At 47.3% G+C, this 16,221-nt stretch overlaps 1 protein-coding gene across 1 annotated transcript in view; it reads left to right on the top strand.

Moving 5' to 3' along the window:
- The window catches only part of dnah2 (dynein, axonemal, heavy chain 2), a 232,309-nt gene that overhangs the window by 122,934 nt on the left and 93,154 nt on the right, over positions 1-16,221 (top strand). The window contains 4 exon segments of the mRNA XM_064939126.1: positions 121-248; positions 12,412-12,564; positions 13,445-13,570; positions 14,537-14,755. Coding sequence (XP_064795198.1) covers positions 121-248; positions 12,412-12,564; positions 13,445-13,570; positions 14,537-14,755 — 626 coding nt within the window.

Below are 16,221 nucleotides of genomic sequence, written 5' to 3'. Positions count from 1 at the left end.
GGGGGGAGGCAGAGAGGGGGAGACAGAGAGAGGGGGAGGCAGAGAGAGGGGGGAGACAGAGAGAGGGGGGATAGAGCGAGAGAGAGATCATGTGTTAATAAGAGTTCTCTCCATCTCCAGGCTATGCCGGTCGTACAGAGCTGCCTGACAACTTGAAGTCCATGTTCAGGCCTATCTCCATGGTGGTACCAGACTCCACCCTCATCGCTGAGATCACCCTGTTCGGAGAGGGATTCAACAACTGCAAGGTAATACAAGTACAGACGGAGGAATGGAGGGAGGGAGGAATGGAGGGAGGGAGGAATGAAAGGAGGGAGGAATGGAGGGAGGGAGAGAGGAATGGAAGAATGGAAGGAAGGAGGAATGGAGGGAGGAAAGGAGGGAGGGAGGAATGGAGGGAGGGAGGGAGGAATGGAAGAATGGAGGGAGGGAGGAAGAGAGGAAGGAATGGAGGGAGGAGTGGAGGGAGGAATGGATGGAGGGAGGGAGGAATGAATGGAGGGAGGGAGGGAGGAAAGGAGGAAGGGAGGAATGGAGGGAGGGAGGGAGTGACAGAGACCTTTATGTTCAAGGTAATAACACTACGTAAATGACAAGGGACAGGGTTTTTTCTTGAACAAAAAATTCTCGACCTGAAGTGTTGCTTCTTAATGCCTGAAGATTATTTCCTGACCATAGGGCCTAGAGTTTGTCCTGCTTAGCTCACAGGAAGCCCTGGAAAAACTCCTGACCCTAACTATGATACTACAAGATAGTACTGTAATATCTACTATTTCACTGTGTCTGAAAAACCTACTTGCCCACTGTGTCTGTTAACGAAATGAACAAGATATTCATATTCCATATAAGTTTGTCAGTGTAATGAATTGCACTGGTGGTAGGTATATATTCAACACTGTTCGCTCGCAATGCGTGGTGGCTTCTGAAGAATATGTTGTAGAATTATCACTGGCGCGTTAATGAAATATAGACGTTTCTTTTATGTTGAGAGCGAAGCAATCATCAGATGAGATTGAGTTCCCATGGCACTGAAGGATAGATATAGATGCATATCATCAAATCAATCTGGTGGATATTGCATTTACTGTCTCCGCTACGCTGCGTCTCACAAATCTGATGTTACAGGATATGGATTTTACTTTACGTGACGATGACACACAGATATGAATTAGGAACGAACGCACCAGTGTTTCTGCTGCATTCTTTTAGCTGTGGCGCTGTGCCACGGGAAAATACATTTTTGGAACACCTACTAGGGTTGTCAAAACGATTACAACAATTCATTGAGTTAATTGCATGGTTTTCTGTGCGATTAACTCGATGAATGCCATTTTTTGAAATTGTTCCCTAAATAAAGATGTTTACATACAAATAATAACGTTGCACTATGTTGTAGGTATAACATATTTTGATTTTCGGGGAAGAAATCAGAAAATAAACTATTCTAAGACAATAACAACAGATCAGCCATGTCAGAGTTCATGTAAAATATCATACAGCTATTAGATCTAGCCGAGGCTACTGATCCATGTTCTTCGACATGAACTAATGTAGCCATCCAGGCTGTATCACATCCGGCCGTGATTGGGGGTCCCATAGTCCCATTGTCACAAGCTGCTACTTAAAGAATTGGGATCATTCTAGACCCACCACCTGGATTCGGGTTCTATGTAGCAAATTTTGAAATTGTGTTTTTTACATCGGATAAAAGTAGAAACAGAGCTAGAAAATGGTACACAATACAGTATATACAAAAGTATGTGGACACCCCTTCAAATGAGTGGATTTGGCTATTTCAGCCACACCCGTTGCTGACAGGTGGGCCGCCGAGTACTGAAGCGCGTAGCGCGTAAAAATGTCAGCACAAGAACAGTTCGTCGGGGCTTCATGAAATGGGTTTCCATGGCTGAGCAGCCGCACACAAGCCTAAGATCACCATGCGCAATGCTAAATGTCAGCTGGAGGGGTGTAAAGCTCACCACTATTGGACTCTGGAGTATTGGAAAGGCATTCTCTGGAGTGATGAATCACGCTTCACTATCTGGAAGTCCGATGGACGAATCTTGGTTTGGTGGATACCAGGAAAATGCTACCCCCCCCATGCATAGTGCCAACTGGTTCGGGCAAGGCCCCTTAGTTCCAGTGAAGGGAAATCTTAACGCTACAGCATACAATGACATTCTAGACCAGGTATTCCCAAAATGGGGTAAGTGTTTTTTTTAATTCACATTTTTCAAACAGTCTATTTATATTTTCCAACGGGTGAGTTTTCTTTTAACATTTGGGTGAGTTTTTTTAATCGCCTGAGTGGCCTTGTTTCACTGCCCAAATGCTTTTGGAACCATCTTGTCACGCCATGACTTTAGAGATCCTTATTTATTCTCTATGTTTGGTTAGGTCAGGTTGTGACTCGGGTGGGAGAATCTATGTTTTCTATTTCTTTGTTGTTTTTGCCTAGTGTGCTTCCCAATCAGAGGCAGCTGTCTATCGTTGTCTCTGATTGGGGATCATATGTAAGTTGTGATTTTCCATTTGGGTTTTGTGGGGAGTTATTTTCTGTTTAGCTGTTTTGTTGCCTGACAGAACTGTGCACTTTCGTTTTTTCTACTTTGTTATTTTGTTGCGGTGTTCAGTTTATTAAAAATCATGAACGCCTACCACGCTGCACCTTGGTCTCATTCCCACGAGAGTCGCAACACATCTAGTGTTCAGGGAAATAACAACACAATGACAAATACAGGTAGCCTAGTCAAATAATTAACATCCAATCACATTAACCGTTACTCTCTCGTGGGTATTCCACTAGCGGTCCATATGTAGCTAAACGTAGCTGCTGCTCATTCCGTTTGCTCGAAAATGGATAAATGGTTAAAAAAGTAAGGCCCACGTCCATAGAGACACATACCAACTCTACTGGTAGTACTGCTACTACCAGCAGTACTACACCTGCACCTGTCGACGACAAGTTGTTCTGCTTCCACGAGCACATCCAATGCTAGCATCAGTCATTCTACATTTGTTGTTAGCCCAGCAAGCATGGACACTGACAGTTGTGAATCTGATGCACTTATATTGGGAGTAGTGCCTTTCCTCAGCCACAGTGTGTTATATGTGCAAAAGTACTATCTCACAATTCAATGACACTCTTGTGCAGACATTTAGTTTCTTGTTTGGGTTTTTGTTGTTTTTGTAACCCCTTTTTCTCCCCAATGTCATGTTATCCAATTGGAAGTTACAGTCATGTCTCATCACTGCAACTCCCATACGGACTCGGGAGAAAAGTCGAAGGTCGAGAGCCGTGCGTCCTCCGAAACACAACCCAACCAAGCCACACTGCTTCTTGACACAATGCCCACTTAACCCAGAAGCCAGCCGCACCAATGTGTCAGAGGAAACACCGTACACCTGGTGACCGTGTCAGCGTACACTGTGCCCGGCCTGCCACAGGAGTTGCTAGTTCGCGATGGCATAAGGACATCCCTGCCGGCCAAACCCTCACTAACCCGGACGACGCTGGGCCCATTTGGCGCCACCCCATGGGTCTCCCGGTCCTGGCCAGCTGCGACAGCCTGGACTCAAACCAGGATCACTAGTGATGCAGTGTCTGAGAACACCGCACCACTCGGGAGGCCTTCCACAGGAGTTTTAATCAAATCAAATTTTATTTGTCACATACACATGGTTAGCAGATGTTAATGCGAGTGTAGCGAAATGCTTGTGCTTCTAGTTCCGACAATGCAGTAATAACCAACAAGTAATCTAACTAACAATTCCAAAACTACTGCCTTATACACACAAGTGTAAGGGGATAAAGAATATGTACATAAAGATATATGAATGAGTGATGGTACAGAGCGGCATAGGCAAGATACAGTAGATGGTATCGGGTACAGTATATACATATGAGATGAGTATGTAAACAAAGTGGCATAGTTAAAGTGGCTAGTGATACATGTATTACATAAAGATGCAGTAGATGATATAGAGTACAGTATATACGTATACATATGAGATGAATAATGTAGGGTATGTAAACATTATATTAGGTAGCATTGTTTAAAGTGGCTAGTGATATATTTTACATCATTTCCCATCAATTCCCATTATTAAAGTGGCTGGAGTTGAGTCAGTGTGTTGGCAGCAGCCACTCAATGTTAGTGGTGGCTGTTTAACAGTCTGATGGCCTTGAGATAGAAGCTGTTTTTCAGTCTCTCGGTCCCAGCTTTGATGCACCTGTACTGACCTCGCCTTCTGGATGATAGCGGGGTTAACAGGCAGTGGCTCGGGTGGTTGTTGTCCTTGATGATCTTTAGGGCCTTCCTGTAACATCGGGTGGTGTAGGTGTCCTGGAGGGCAGGTAGGGCGGGGTCGAGACTCAGGGTCTCGAGCTTGATGACGAGCTTGGAGGGTACTATGGTGTTAAATGCCGAGCTGTAGTCGATGAACAGCATTCTCACATAGGTATTCCTCTTGTCCAGATGGGTTAGGGCAGTGTGCAGTGTGGTTGAGATTGCATCGTCTGTGGACCTATTTGGGCAGTAAGCAAATTGGAGTGGGTCTAGGGTGTCAGGTAGGGTGGAGGTGATATGGTCCTTGACTAGTCTCTCAAAGCACTTCATGATGACGGAGTGAGTATTAAGACAACTTCTGGGTAGTAAGACATGTATAAAAGCAACAGATACCATTAATAAGAAGGAGTTAAGAAGCGTCTTATATGTTGAGCTACTGAGTGGCTAAGACAGGCAGGCTCCATACTATTGTGGAGGACTTCACTCTTCGTGCTGCCGCGGATATGGCTGGGACAATGCTGGGGGAATAAGTCCCAAAAAACGACACAGATAATACCTTCATCAAACAACGCTGTTTCACGACGCATCAGTAACATGGCAGGAGATGTTTTGAAACAATTAATGCTTTGCACACAAGCCGGTGAATTCTATGCGTTACAGCTGGATGAGTCAACAGACGTGGCGGGCCTGGCACAGCTCCTGGTATATGTCTGTTACGTTTATGGGGCGGTCAATTAAGGAAGACATCCTCTTCTGCACACCACTGGAAACCAGGCCAACATGAGAGGATATTTTTAAAGTACTGGGTGACAAGTTTCTCACACAACTGGCCTATCTGGGTGATGTTTTTTCTCGCCTGAATGATCTGAATCTAGGATTTACAGGGAATCTTCGCAACTATATTCAATGTGTGGGACAAAATTGAAGCTATGATTAAGAAGTTGGAGCTCTTCTCTGTCTGCATTAACATTTGCCTTGGCAAATCGACCTGTTAAGACACTGATGCCCTTTGCAACCACGTACCTATGTGAGAGTGGATTCTCAGCCCTCACTTGCATGAAAACTAAATACAGCCACCGACTGCAGGTAGCTAAAGCTAACCAAATAGGTTCAATGTTAGCTAGCTAGCTAACATTAGGCTATAACTAGCATTTAAAATGGCTTTCTGGGATACAAATAATATTACTACACAGATCATTCACTTAACATTAGCTAGCTAGCTAGCTAACAGTATGCTTTAACTTGCAATGAAAGCGATTTTCTAACAACATAAGAAAGTGTAGCTAGACTGGTATACATGATAAATGATTCTAACTCTCTGTCATGGATGCCATGGTTGCCCTTAGTTTGAAGATGTTTTATACAACAGCCTTCTATGTTCTGTTTTTGACCCCCCCCCCCCTCCCCCTCAACATTTGCATAATCTCTTTGCTTCCACCAGGCATTCCACTGATTTTAAAACTCTGTCAACTTTTCTGTGACAACAACACTGTTGATCGCCGTTTCTTCCCCATCACTGTCATCAGAAGACTCTACAATGTCTGGTTCAATTAAAATGTTTCTACCGAAATCAGAGATTTCCTCATCGACTGATTCATTTTCAGAGTCCGAGCGAGTCAGTATGTCACGATCGTCCTCCAGAAAGTAGTCCATCACAGCGTTTTCCCGCTGATCTGTGTCGATAGCGCCTGTTAAATTCAGGGCAACAATGTTGAGAGCAGTAGCAACACCTTTTGAAGTTCTTCATGATACCTTTCAAAAAAGCTGCAGTAGAAAGGATGATCTACACATACTGAGCAGCTCATGTTATAGACAGAAGCACGCTACATGGCAGACCAATCAAAACTCATCTCTCGGCATGTCCAGCCCATCCATTATCTCAGCCAATCATGTCTCGTGGGAAGGTTCCTGTGTTTTTCCGTGGCTAAACCAACTAGGCTCGTAATTTAACAATTTTATTGGTGTTTACCGATGGCATACACACTTGTTATTAAGGCACATGAAAGTTCACATGTTCCAGAAGGCATTTCTGCCAAAAAAACGCATAAAAAAACATTTATAATGTTCAAATACCTCTCCTGTGAAATAGTGATGTGCGACAAATGCCTAGCTTCCTGAAAAGGGTCACATTTGCTTAAATCTTAGCTAAACGGAATGCATGTCCTGTTCTGAATAAAATCATTGTGGGAAATTAGACTTGAACCAAGAGGCTTTCAGCCATGGTATTGTAAACATTCTCGTTTGGTTAGCTAGCTAATGTTAGCATAGCTAGCTAGCCACTGTTATCTTGCTATCGAAAGAAACACCTGGGAATGTGTTTATGATTGAACCTCCTGTAAGTTTTCCTTCAAAATGTTTGCTCAAAGCTGTGTGCGTAGTGGATGTTCAAGTGCCACAAGAGAGACAGACTGCTAGCGGCACAGACTGGGAGCGCACACGCACATTGAGTATTGCGCTTGAAAAAGGGGTGCGTGTTGTAGTGTTGCACTTCAATTTTATTTTAATTTTACCCCTTTTTCTCCCCAATTTCGTGGTATCCAATTGTTTTTAGCTACTATCTTGTCTCATCGCATCAACTCCCATATGGACTCGGGAGAGACGAAGGTTGAAAGTCATGCGTCCTCCGATACACAACCCAACCAAGCCGCACTGCTTCTTAACACAGTGTGCATCCAACCCGGAAGCCAGCTGCACCAATGTGTCGGAGGAAACACTGTGCACCTGGCAACCTTGGCTAGCGCGCACTGCGCCCGGCCCACCACAGGAGTCGCTGGTGCGCGATGAAACAAGGATATCCCTACCGGCCAACCCCTCCCTAACCCGGACGATGCTGGGCGTGAACCCAGAGTCTCTGGTGGCACAGCTGGCGCTGTAGTACAGCGGCCTTAACCACAGTGCCACCCAGGAGGCCTGCCCTCAAATTTTGACCGGTAACTGTAATTAACGTGTTCACTTTTGACTGCCCTAATTTCTACCAAACAAACTTTCAATTGGTTATGCACATTGGCTTTTCCTTGCTAAATAGACCTTCTGTCCGGGTACGACACCGTTCTAAAGGACATCTCGCTCTTTGTGCCACTGTGGCGGCCAGAGACCAAAGATTTCTGCGTGCAAAAGACAGTGGCCTTGAGACACTGGACAGACCCGGAGGCGCAGAGACAGCGCGCCAGTCACTGGTACTGAATAGAAAATAAAATAAATACATTTAACCTTTATTTAACTAGGCAAGTCAGTTAAGAACAAATTCTTACTTACAATGACGGCCTACCAGGGAACAGTAGGTTAACTGCCTTGTTCAGGGGCAGAACGACAGATTTTTTTACCTCGTCAGCTCGGGGATTCGATCCAGCAACCCTTTGAATAAGTATCAACTAGTGGCGTAGAACAGTTCAACTTCTTGCAATTCTACACATTTTGCCATGGGCAGAGAGAAAAACCCTGGAACACACACACACAGATACAGGAAGGAATGTGCACACACACACACACACGCTGCCTCGTGCTCTGAGATGAGTGTCAGTGGGATTTGGAGGGCGGCCAGGATGTTATGGGATTATCTACAGTGGGACTCCTATTGAATCGGATGAAGGCATGGAATCATGGCACACACACACACAAACACACACACAGATCACTGGGACCAGAGCCGGAGCAGGATTAATGCTGACTCACAGGGGGGCTGTGTGTGTGTGTGTGTGCTTGCTTCCGCAGCATGTGTTTAACAAGATTCAAATTCACTTCTGCACCAGAGCACCCTCCCAGTCCCACCCGCGCTTCAATAACAACCTATAACACACACCTGAGGCTTCAACACCAACACACACACACACGCCAAACTTTCACTACACTTACCCATGTTCACCCTTTGTTAAACCCCTAGAGTCGCTGTCCGCGCCTCCCGCAAATTCTTTATTAGCATAATAATAAACAATAGCCATATATATCCACCAGTTTAACCAGAGATATCTGGTTTTTATGCATTGGATGCGTCTCAATCCACTGATATCACGCTTCCACATCTGCAGTGGAAGGAGACAGAGCTGGAGTGGTGTTTGTCAGACCATGAGACCTCCCGAAAATCAGTCTTCTCCCCAAATCATCTGTAGCATCCGAACGATTTGGCCTACAAACTATTGTGACCCCTCGATGGTGCTCGTCTGAAGTCAGTACTGCCAACTTCTGTCTGTAGCATGTTTTATGAAATATTTTTTCATATTTATTTATAAAAATCTAAATCAAATAGCTAAATGATCCTTGGTATGACCTTCTTAAAGAAATGCCATATAGTTTAGTAGACCCCCCGGCTTAGACTGTTATGGGTTAACCTTTATCAAACTTCTCAAACACCCTCCCCATCCACACACAGGCACACACGCCCCAAACAGCAGTGGCGTGTGGTCTCCTGTTGGGAACGGTAATTAACTGCCAGAGAAAGAATAGGGGGTGTTAAATGAACACCACAAATAACAGCAGATGAACAAGAGGTGGGAAAGAGACCAGAACACAACACAACCACTCCAGCCCTGGCACAGAGGGAGGGAACAAGGGAGGGAGGTAGAGACGGAGGGAGAGAGACCAGAACACAACACAACCACTCCAGCCCTACAGAGGGGAGGGAACAAGGGAGGGAGGTGAGACGGAGGAGAGAGACCAGAACACAACACAACCACTCCAGCCCTGGCAAAAGGGAAGGTAGAGACGGAGGGAGAGAGACCAGAACACAACACAACCACTGTTAAATGAACACCACAAATAACAGCAGATGAACAGGGAGAGAGACCAGAACACAACACAACCACTCCAGCCCTGGCAAGAGGGAGAACAAGGGAGGGAGGTAGAGACAGAACACAACACAACCACTCCAGCCCTGGCACAGAGGGAGAGGGAACAGGGAGGGAGGCCCTGGCAGGGGAGGGAACAAGGGAGGGAGGTAGAGAGGAGGGAGGGAGAGAGACCAGAACACAACACAACCACTCCAGCCCTGGCACAGAGGGAGGGAACAAGGGAGGGAGGTAGAGACGGAGGGAGAGAGACCAGAACACAACACAACCACTCCAGCCCTGGCACAGAGGGAGGGAACAAGGGAGGGAGGTAGAGACGGAGGGAGGGAGAGAGACCAGAACACAACACAACCACTCCAGCCCTGGCACAGAGGGAGGGAACAAGGGAGGGAGGTAGAGACGGAGGGAGAGAGACCAGAGCCCTGGCACAGAGGGAGGGAACAGGGAGGGAGGTAGAGACGGACCAGAACACAACACAACCACTCCAGCCCTGGCACAGAGGGAGGGAACAAGGGAGGGAGGTAGAGACGGAGGGAGGGAGAGAGACCAGAACACAACACAACCACTCCAGCCCTGGCACAGAGGGAGGGAACAAGGGAGGGAGGTAGAGACGGAGGGAGAGAGACCAGAACACAACACAACCACTCCAGCCCTGGCACACAAGGAGGGAGAGAGACCAGAACACAACACAACCACTCCAGCCCTGGCACAGAGGGAGGGAACATGGAGGGAACAAGGGAGGGAGGCCCTAGAGACGGAGGGAGGTAGAGACGGAGGGAGGGAGAGAGACCAGAACACAACACAACCACTCCAGCCCTGGCACAGACGGAGGGAACAAGGGAGGGAGAGAGACGAAGGGAGGGAAGGTGGAGGATAAGGAAATATGTAGAAATGGAGGGAGGAGATACAGACCGACGGAAAGAGACAGGGACTGGAGAGAGGAAAGAAGAGAGGGAGAGGCTGTTCACGCCTGCTTTAAACCACTAACACCCCAATGCCAACCAAGCCCAATGCCAGCTGAACCCAGGCCAACATACACACATCTCAGGTCCCCTTGACACACACACACACACACCCTCTCATTGCATGTGTGTCAAAGAGATATTGTCCCTGTCCCTGATGGGGTGCTACCATCACCATCAGAGCCATGCAGAAATAACCCCTATCTGCTAGCATGGGGCTTTTTGGCCTAGGTGTTTGGCCTATTTTGGTCTGCTTTGGCCTGTTTTGAGAGTGTGTAGCGTATTCTGTATTCTGTGAGCTGGAACAGACAGGAAAGAGGATTTGCTTCCCGTGAGCCCATCGTCTGCTCTGCCTTGCATGACAACGCTGTGTGTGTAGGCCTGTGCGTATGCATGTGCGTTTGTGTGTGTGTGTGTGTTATGCGTAACTGTGTGCATGTGCGTTTGTGTGTGTGTGTGTGCTTGCGTAACTGTGTGCATGAGCGATTGTGTGTGTGTGTGTGTGTGTAACTGTGTGCATGAGCGATTGTGTGTGTGTGTGTGTGCGTAACTATGTGCATGAGCGTTTGTGTGTGTGTGTGTGTGTGTGTTATGCGTAACTGTGTGCATGAGCGATTGTGTGTCACTGAAGCGCATGAAGGGAGAAGTGAAGAGAACAAGCTGACATGGTAACCCAGGAGCCCTTCATACTCTCTTACTCACTCACTCACTCACTCACTCACTCACTCACTCACTCACTCACTCACTCACTCACTCACTCACTCACACTACATTACAGTAATGTACACTCACTATCTTCCTCATATGCTGACTCAAAAGCATACACAAACCCACTGACATCTTTCTCATACATACTCAGATGTTACCTCTCTACGACACACACACACACACACACACACACACACACACACACACACACACACACACACACACACACACACACACACACACAGCTTCCCTTGCTGAGATAGAAGACTGGAGGACAGGAGGAGCGAGACGAAGGGGTGACCATGTGATGGACGCTCCTCACACACAACACACACACACAGCCTGCTTGCCAAGAGGGGATCATGACAGCCAGTGTCTGTCAAGCTGTCTGCTGTAGGGCAGGGCATCTTCATAGCGTATTTTCTAGTCTGTCTGTCTCTCTCTAGCTGGCAGGTCAGCGAACAAACAGACAGACAGACAGACAGACAGACAGACAGACAGACAGACAGACAGACATGTCTATAAGACAGGTTTCACATGACCAGGTTATATGATGATACAACGCCACTAGCTAGGTGACTTCATACACTGAACAAAAATATAAACGCAACGTGTAAAGTGTTGGCACCATGTTTCATGAGCTGAAATAAAGGATCCCAAATGTTTTCCATATGCACAAAAAAGCTTAATTCTCTCAAATTTTGTCCACAAATTTGTTTACATCTCTGTTTGTGAGCATTTCTCCTTTGCCAAGATAATCCATTCACCAGACAGGTGTGGCATATCAAGAAGCTGATTAAACAGCATGATAATTACACAGGTGCACCTTGTGCTGGGGACAATAAAAGGCCACTCTAAAATGTGCAGTTTTATCACACAACACAATGCCTCAGATGTTTTGAGGGAGCATGCAACTGGCATGCCTACTGCAGGAATGTCCACCATAGCTTTTGCCAAATAATTGAATGTTCATTTCTCTACCAAAATCGTTTTAGAGAATTTGGCAATGCGTCCAACCGGGCCTTACAACCGCAGAGCACATGTATTGTGTCGTGTGGGCGAAGGATTTGTTCACAATGTTGACATCAGCAGAGTGCCCCATAGTGGTGATGGGGTTATGGTATTGGCAGGCATAAGCTACAGACAACGAATACAATTGTATTTTATAGATGGGGAATTTGAATGCACGAAATTGCTGTGACAAAATCCTGAGGCCCATTGAGAGGCCATTTTTTTAAGGGTTCTGTGACCAATAGATGCATATCTGTATTCCCTGAACAGGCAGTTAACCCACTGTTTCTAGGCCGTCATTGAAAATATGAATTTGTTCTTAACTGACTTGCCTAATAAAATAAATATGAACTCTTAACTCAGTGAAAAATTGTTACAGTTTTATTTTTGTTCTGTTTGGCCAGGGTAGGCCGTCATAGTAAGTAAGAGTTTGTTCTTAACTGACTTGCCTAGTTAAATAAAGGTTAAATTAAAATATGAGAGGCCTATCCTTCACGCTATGCTCTAGGGTCATTAAGTAGTGATGGGTAGATGTGGTTACTGACTCCATTTCCCTTTCTTCTATTTCTGCCCCCCTCTATCTTCCCCTCTCCTCCTCTTCCTTCTCCTCTCTCGCTCCCATCCTATCTTTCATGCCCCCCCCCCTGCTTCTCTCTCCAGCTGCTGGCTAAGAAGGTATTCACCCTGTACTCTCTGGCAGTGCAGCAGCTGTCGAAACAAGACCACTATGACTTTGGCTTGCGTGCCCTGACCTCGCTGCTCCGCTACGCTGGCAAGAAGAGACGTGTCTGCTCCGACGTGGCCGACGAGGAGGTACAGTGAAACGACTCACTTCAACTGACCAGGGTGTACAGTAACAGCAGTGCAACTGACTGCAGAGAACTACACGGCTATACTTCTGCTCACCTTCCAGCATTGGGTTCAATTAGATGACCTGTGAGTCCATTTCTAGAGAGAAAGATAAAAAGTCTTAAGAGACAGAGTATGGCTGGCTGGCTGGCTGGCAGGCGGGCTGGCAGGCGGGCAGGCTGGCGGGCGGGCGGGCTGGCTGGCTGGCTGGCTGGCTGGCAGGCGGGCGGGCAGGCAGGGAGCAAAAGAAAGATAGAAATCTCCATTTGAATAAATTGTCCAACAGCACTTTTCTGTTAATCTCCTAAATAGACCTGTAATTCAATCCATCTGACCTGTGTGTGTGTGTGTGTGTGTGTGTGTGTGTGTGTGTGTGTGTGTGTGTGTGTGTGTGTGTGTGTGTGTGTGTGTGTGTGTGTGTGTGTGTGTGTGTGTGTGTGTGTGTGTGTGTGTGTGTGTGTGTGTGTGTGTGTGTGTGTGTGTGTGTGTGTGTGTGTGTGTGTTTGAGAGACACAGAATGCAGATGAGAGTTTGACACCTGAAGGGGTGCCTGACACGGTGATGATGTATCAAAGAGGACTAAAACTTGAAAAGGATTCATCTTTTACCTGATAGCAAGCTTCAGTCGTTCCTCTGTACTTTTGTATAAATTCATAGTTCCTCGCATTTGTTTCTGTTGATGTTGTAAAAGTTAATTCGGTGGTGATTGAACGAGAACCTTGTGTACAGTTGAGTCGACGTACAGTTGTATTTAAAGTCATTTCATGTTAAAGACAGAAAACTAGATCTCGCTGTGGCTCAAACAGGATGTGATGTCACCCCCTGACCTCTTACCCCTGATCAGATCCTGCTGATGTCTATGAAAGACATGAACATCGCGAAGCTGGCCTCCGTCGACCTGCCGCTGTTCAACGGAATCATCCAGGACCTCTTCCCCGCAGTGGAGACCCCTACTATCGACTACGGAAAGGTACCTATTCACACACACACACACACACACACACACACACACACACACACACACACACACACACACACACACCTCCCCACCATGGAAATCCCCACCTTTAGTGAACAATAAAGTGGCTTCCCAGTTTCGTTGGAGCCTGTCAAAGCAGATGGACGTAATGCATTAACTAATGAACGAGTCTCTGAGAACTACAAGTTCTCTGCTTCAGGTAACGGACACTCACTGTGCTTTTGTCTGATGATGTGGGGGGGGGCACATACACGTTAGCGGTCTGGTGAACCCGTGGTGGGACTGAGGAGCGGAGGAGTGTGGGAGCGAGACACTTCTGGAGAGCTGTCATTCCATCCACCCATCCTTCCATCTCTCTACTCCCTCCCTCCCCCTCACTCTCTCTCGCTCTCTTCCTCTCTCTCCACACGCGACTGCCGTCTCTAAAATGTGCCATCTGCTTTTCACACTACCGAGACGTGAGTGAGCCAAGTTGACAAATGCCGCATCACATCTCCATAAATAATTCAGTGTGTTGAGCTGCTCCACTCTGCATGTTGTGTGTGTGTGTGTGGAGAGAGAGAGAGAGAGAGAGAGAGAGAGAGAGAGAGAGAGAGAGAGAGAGAGGGAGCGAGGCTGAGATTTATTCATCTAGCTGTTTATTTGGCCTGCTTATAAACAGTCTCTCCCAGTCCCACTGGTACAGGTGCATGAATCGGGAGGGGTTGGGAGGTTGGAGTAGAGATAATGTTTACAATGTTTACATTGTTGCGTTGTAAATACACTGAATGCTTGTGTTGGTCAGCGTTGTTCAGATGTATAATTCAGACCCTCTGACTGCTCTGTACCAGATGCCCCAGGGCAGACCTTAGCTAGTAGCCCTGAATACTGTTTCACTAACTCTGTCTATCCGTCCCGCTGTCTCTGTATCTGCTTCTTTCTCTCCGTCCATCCCTTCCTCCCTTCCTCTCCCCGAAGCTGCGAGAGACGATCGAGGCGGAGCTGCGGCAGGCCTGTCTGCAGGTGACCCCCTTCACCCTGACCAAGGTCATCCAGCTGTACGAGACCAAGAACTCCAGACACTCCACCATGATCGTGGGCAAGACGGGCAGCGGCAAGACGGTCACCTGGAGGACCCTGCAGAGCACCCTGACGACCATGCACCGCAAGGGAGAGCCCGGGTTCAACCTGGTCCGGGTACGTCTTGTCTGTCTGTCTGGTCCCTCCCTCTGGTCCGTCTGTCTGTCTGGTCCCTCTCTCTGGTCTGTCTGTCTGTCTGGTCCCTCTCTCTGGTCTGTCTGTCTGTCTGGTCCCTCTCTCTGGTCCGTCTGTCTGTCTGGTCTCCCTCTCTGGTTCGTCTGTCTGTCTGGTTCCTCTCTCTAGTCCGTCTTGTCTGTTTTTCTGGTTCCTCTCTCTGGTCCATCTGTCTGTCTGTCTGGTTCCTCTCTCTCGTCCGTCAGTCTGTCTGGGTCCTCTCTCTGGTCAGTCTGTCTGGTTCCTCTCTCTGGTCAGTCTGTCTGGTTCCTCTCTCTGGTCTGTCTGTCTGGTTCCTCTCTCTGGTCTGTCTGTCTGGTTTCCTCTCTCTGGTCTGTCTGTCTGGTTCCTCTCTCTGGTCAGTCTGTCTGGTTTCCTCTCTCTGGTCAGTCTGTCTGGTTCCTCTCTCTGGTCAGTCTGTCTGGTTCCTCTCTGGTCTGTCTGTCTGGTTCCTCTCTCTGGTCCGACACGGTGATGATGTATCAAAGGTCTGGGATTCATCTTTTACCTGATAGCAAGCTTCAGTCTCCTCTGTCTTTTGTATAAATTCATTTCCTCTGCATTTGTTTCTGTTGATGTTGTAAAAGTTAATTCTGGTCAGTCTGTCAGTTGGTTCCTCTCTGTATCAGTCTGTCTGGTTAAAGACAGAAAACTAGACCTCGCTGTGGCTCAAACAGGATGTGATGTCACCCCCCTTCCTCTCTCTGGTCAGTCTGTCTGGTTCCTCTCTCTGGTCTGTCTGTCTGGTTCCTCTCTCTGGTCCGTCTGTCGGTCTGGTTCCTCTCTCTTGTCCGTCAGTCTGTCTGTCTGGTTTCCTTTCTCTGGTCAGTCTGTCTGGTTCCTCTCTCTGGTCAGTCTGTCTGGTTCCTCTCTCTGGTCAGTCTGTCTGGTTCCTCTCTCTGGTCTGTCTGTCTGGTTCCTCTCTCTGGTCAGTCTGTCTGGTCCTCTGTTGTCTCTCTGACCTTGGCCCTGCACCAAGACTAAAATACAGTGCAATAGGGTCCATTTCTCTATCTACCTGTTTGTATTTGCCTCTATGTATCCACTGCAATGGGCCCGATGTTCTGCCTGTCTGTCTGTTTCTGTACTTCTCTGGTCCTACATCAGCAGCCCCGTAACTATGTATATCAAACCCACCTTTCTCTGTCTGTACGGAGGTTTCTCCCACTCCGTCAAGCCATTCCACATCTCCTGTTCCCATCTCACATCAAGCGTCTCTCCCGGAGGAGCCCTCCCAACAAATGATCCATTATAGAAGCCGTAATCACACCCTCAGTGTTACTGCTGTAGAATATCTCACACCAATCAGCACGCTCCGTTAACATCATATACATTTCCTCCCCGCCTCCGTCCATCCGCACGTCTCATTGGTCAATTGGCCCATCCTGCACTAGGCACTAAGCCCCTCG

Source organism: Oncorhynchus masou, chromosome 27, assembly GCF_036934945.1.
Source record: "Oncorhynchus masou masou isolate Uvic2021 chromosome 27, UVic_Omas_1.1, whole genome shotgun sequence".
NCBI classification, from domain to species: Eukaryota; Metazoa; Chordata; class Actinopteri; order Salmoniformes; family Salmonidae; genus Oncorhynchus; species Oncorhynchus masou.
Note: the sequence above shows the minus strand (reverse complement) of the source record. Positions and strands in the feature narration are given on the sequence as shown.